This window comes from Nestor notabilis, unplaced genomic scaffold (genome assembly GCF_000696875.1).
Source record: "Nestor notabilis isolate BGI_N333 unplaced genomic scaffold, ASM69687v1 scaffold10280, whole genome shotgun sequence".
Classification (NCBI taxonomy): domain Eukaryota; kingdom Metazoa; phylum Chordata; class Aves; order Psittaciformes; family Psittacidae; genus Nestor; species Nestor notabilis.
Genome location: NW_009912456.1, coordinates 2,634 through 7,331, shown reverse-complemented (window position 1 = coordinate 7,331; position 4,698 = coordinate 2,634). Strand labels below are relative to the sequence as shown.

Below are 4,698 nucleotides of genomic sequence, written 5' to 3'. Positions count from 1 at the left end.
GTGTGCCCTGGCTGCTGTCCCTGCCCTGCTGCCCCTGGTGAGCCCCAGTGCTGCCAGTCCCAGGGTCCCCGCAGACCCTGTGGTGGCCTGGGGACTTCTCCTGCTGCTACCAGAGGAACGATGGGCACTGGTTGGAAGGGACAGCTCTGTCCTCGGTTTCTCTTCTGACAGCAGTTGCAGAAGCCTGCACCATTATCTGGGAACATACTCTTGGCTACAGTAAAAGTTACTGTGACCGTGCTGTCTGCTTTGCCCGTGAGTAACCTGACTTTATTATCCATAGGACATACTGCTGGTGTTTCTGTAAAAGGCATCCGTCAGCGGATTTAACATGTTATTCACAATGATCAAGTAGAAAAGGTGAGGACCTGATTGTTCAAAGGACTGACTTCCTGTGGAAGGATTGTTTTCCTTCCTTATCCGAAGCTATTAAGAAACCTATGAGAGCTCATAAATAACCCTGCCCTTTTCCCTCTGATTAGTTGGCACTCCATGCTTTCACAGCACCCGGGGCTCTGGAGCAGGGAACGGAGTGAGCTGTTGCTCTTCCTATAGCAGTCAGTCCCTCAAGGACCAGCCCATAGCCCTAACTGTTGTAGTAGGAGACTGCTGTTGTTGCAGAAAGCTCAGAGATCAAGGCAGATAAAAAGTGGCAGAAAGTCCCTCCAAGACAAGGGACTGCCAAGTCCAAGGCAGCAGCAGTAACTGGAGGGTGGACCTCAAGACTGAACCTTAGGAGTCACCATGGCTCTCTGCACGACTTGCAGTTTCCTTATGTGTCTTTAATTTTCTGTTGACAGTTTTTCACATGATTAACAGCTTCAGTGCATCAATTTTATTATGAGAACTATGTCTTCTGCCAGTAGCAAAAACACAGATGACTGTAGACCATGCAGGCTATTATGTAAAATCACAGCACTGTGAAGCAGTCTTGCTGTCATAGGATTTTTGTGTTTGAGGAAGGATGATATTTCATAAAACAGGCTTTCAAACTGAGGCTTTTTAGATTCCTCTAGGTATCTTCTAAGGGCACAGATAGTTCAACTGGTTGCCTCCCTGATCAGTAGGTAATTCATGGGGGAAACAAAACTTCTGAATTACTGCAATTGCTTTGGACTCAGGGTTTCAATAATGTGTGATTAGACAGAAAATCATAAGGTTGCAGCTAACAAACTTGAAACAAGTCTAGTATTGTTATGCCAGAGCAATGACTACATATTTAATGTCTCTTCAAGTTTCTTGACTCTATTAGTTCCTGTAGTTATCATCAGTATCTCCTGAGTGTCAAGCATCTTGCATTTTACTTTGTGTTAATTCTCATGCGTGCTTCCTTGTGGTTTTTCAGTAATCTGGTTTAGATATATATTGCCACAAAAGTTTGTTTTAAATTACCTAAAAGGAGAAGGCACTTGCTGAGCTGCCCAAGAACCTTTCCCTGGAGGTCTTTTGTTAGAAAATAATGATTTTATTGAAACTTTTTGCTGATTAATACATTCCAGTTTTAACAGGCACAGCTTAGCCTCGTAGAAGTATTTCTGGTTAAGGTACATTCCGTGTCTATTGCAGAGCAGCCTGTTACTGTAAGTTGGCATTTTGGCTTTGGGCATGGGAAGTGCAAGATGAAGTCTGTGCCGCTTTGAATTCAGATAGTAGACCTGAATTTATGCCTCCCAGATCTTAGAGTATGTGCTGAATAAATCCTGTGGGGTATTCCAAAATTGTTTCTAGTCTCCATTGTTCAATCTATTTCACTCTTTTTAAATACAAACCTAGGAAAGGATTTAAATCTGAGCATGCAAACATCTTTACCAGTGAAAGGTATGGAGAAATACAGAAAGGGGGAAAATGTGGTGTGTTTTTTGGGGGGTTTTTTGGTTTTTTTTTGGGGGGGTTGTCTGTGTGTTTTGTTGTGAGGACTTGTTTTGTTTTTTTTTTTCCTCAGAAACACTTTTTCAGGCTCTTGTTTTTATTTCTGATAGGAGATCATTAACATTCTGGAAATATTCATTTTTAATGAAATGGGAAAATTCTTTCTCTGCAGCTTGACAGATGAACATCTGCAGAGATAAGAAGATGCTGTTTAACATGACTCACATAATTCAGAACATTCTGGTTCATGGCCAGGGGTTTTCATATCTAGTCCAGTTCTGGGAAACAGTACTAGAGGTGTGACAACACACTGCATGTCAATGAGTGGGAATCATGACTGAAAATGTTTTCCTACTACTGCCATTTTTGTTCAAGCACTTGTACATTTTTTATTTAACTTTATGAGCATGGACTTTGTCATATACTAATAAATCACATTTCAAACCTTAGTTCTGATTGTCTATCAGGAAGGTATCAGAGTTGCTGAGGTTAGTACTATTGGTTACTGTTATGTGACATAAAAAGTTAAATGAGACATTTTCCCTCACCTTGTTTTCTGATTTACAGCAATACCAAAAAACGTGCTTTATGTATGTCTCTTTAGGGTCTGATCACCTTCGAGAGAAAGATGGACTATGGGCTGTGCTAGTTTGGCTTTCAATCCTAGCAGCTCGAAAGCAGAGTGTGGAAGAGATTGTCAGGGATCACTGGGCAAAATTTGGCCGACACTACTACTGCAGGTGAGCAAAGTGAGGAAAAGGCACAGGAACTTACACAGTTGATAGAACATTTCTGCTACAACTGTGACTTGTTTAGCTGTGCTCAGCTGCATTTAGGTGTGCGTTTGCTGTATGCACAGAATGAAAATCTGTTCTCTAGGTGGGTTTTTTCTGATGAGTAAGTGTCAGCAGAAGTTACTCACTTATATATACATCACTCCTACTATATGAGTAATAGAATTTTCTGATATCAAATGGCAGAAAGATTTGAAGTATTTACTTGTGGAATCTGTAGACAGGTTGTTACATGGTGTTTAAAAAGAAAATCAAAACCCCAGAAAGACTTAATTCTGCACTTGTTTCTGTGTGTGCTTCTGTGTGACAGTGGTTTAGTGAGAACTGGAAATACGCCTACTTCTAATTCAGAAGAACTTCTCCAAAGATCTGAACATTTACTCATTTTTGTTAAGTTCTCAAAAGGGTGAATTCTAACTGTCATTTAAACCTTATCTTATGCATCTCCCTTTCTCTCAGAATAGGCTTAATCCAGAAAGGTTTGTATGTCTGTAAGGTCTTTTTCACACAGCTGTTCCGCAAACTTGCAGTAAAGTTTTCTCTGTTTTCCTTGGTTGTTGAGTACTGCACTGATTGTGTCCTTAATCGCAGAGAGCTTCTTGTGTATCAATGCCGGTTTCTGTTCTACTTCAGAAACTCTGCATTTTCTAAACAATTTCTGTTGACTCAGAACTGTGTACAGTGTAGAACTGTGGCAGACATGCATGATGGTCAGATTGCATGGGACTTGCAAGTGTTGCTTGTTTAATTTGCAGTCAGTACTTCAATGGTCCACATCTAATTTTTGAAGCAGTAAATTGCTAATTGTGAGTATACTGAGTTCTGTGAAAGCAGAACTGTTTTTTCAGCTGTAGGGGACTTACTTCTTGGTTCTACTTTTTTTGTTTACGTACAAGGTTTGATTATGAAGCACTGGAACCCAGAACAGCATATTTTATAATGAGAGACCTGGAAGCTTTGATCATTGACAAATCATTCAGTCATCAGCAGTTTGCTGTGGGTAACAATATCTACAGCGTGGAAAGAACGGACAGCTTTGAGTACGTAGATCCTGTGGATGGCACTGTGACCAAAAGACAGGTATGGCTGTAGTGATGAAGTAGCAAAGTTTTGCAACTGTCATTTTCTGTAACAGTGTAGTTTCTAACATTCAGCTGACAAGCTTCTTATTTATAGGATGGTGTTTTCTTTGCTCTGATGAATACATTTCCTACTTAAGATTAACTCAGTCTGGGTAAGATAATTCGCCTCTGGTTTAGCTTGCACTTGCTGTGCATAACTGGAGGCAATACTGTCACAGAGAGTGTAGGAGAGGATGGCCTCCTTGTTGACATCAGTGTACATATATGGAGGGTTCTCTTTCCTGAACAATGCAAAATGTCATGTACAAAGACCGTATTCTATATTCTATCTGAAATCTCTTATTGCTACAAAAGACATCTCTTCTTGCTCTTGGTGACCCACAGGATATTTAAGGCACAGTATCTGTTGCAGCCAATAGCATGCAAAAGACTTTAGTGGATTGTACCATATGTGGGCACGTTTGACTTCTCTAGCCCAAATGACCAATTCTTCCTTCCAATTTTTCCTTCTGGACTCTGTCCATGATGAGTCAGCTATTAAGAACTGCAGTTCAGGCTGAGCCTTCAGTGTTCCAAAATTCGCCATGTGCTCAAAACTAACTATGTATTTTTGCCAGGTATAAATATATATCCAAACATCTTTAATATGAGCTAAAACTCATTAAATTGTGTTCTGATTTTATGCTGTTTATTTTTATTGTCCTAGTTTCTCTGTTTTCTTAATTACTTGACCTGACCAGACCTTAGCAAATGATATTACAAGACATTAAAACTACTGTCATGCCACTCTGCTCAGAGTCTGTATAGTTTCCATTCATTATTGCATCCAGAAGATATAAGCAGCCCACCTGACACTGAACTACTCTGTTAATGCATATTAGTGCTGAAACAAGATACGAGGGTATCATTATATCCAAGTCCACTGGAAAATTACAGGCGTGACAGACTTGTAG

At 40.2% G+C, this 4,698-nt stretch overlaps 1 protein-coding gene across 1 annotated transcript in view; it reads left to right on the top strand.

The window, feature by feature from the left end:
- Positions 1 to 3,743, top strand: part of PGM5 (phosphoglucomutase 5) — a gene marked incomplete at both ends in the record, with an annotated part of 43,333 nt that extends 39,590 nt beyond the window's left edge. Inside the window, 2 exons of the mRNA XM_010019533.1 lie at positions 2,474 to 2,609; positions 3,560 to 3,743. Of these exons, the coding sequence (XP_010017835.1) occupies positions 2,474 to 2,609; positions 3,560 to 3,743 (320 nt within the window). The remainder of the gene's footprint in view (positions 1 to 2,473; positions 2,610 to 3,559) is intronic.
- Positions 3,744 to 4,698: the final 955 nt, after the last annotated feature.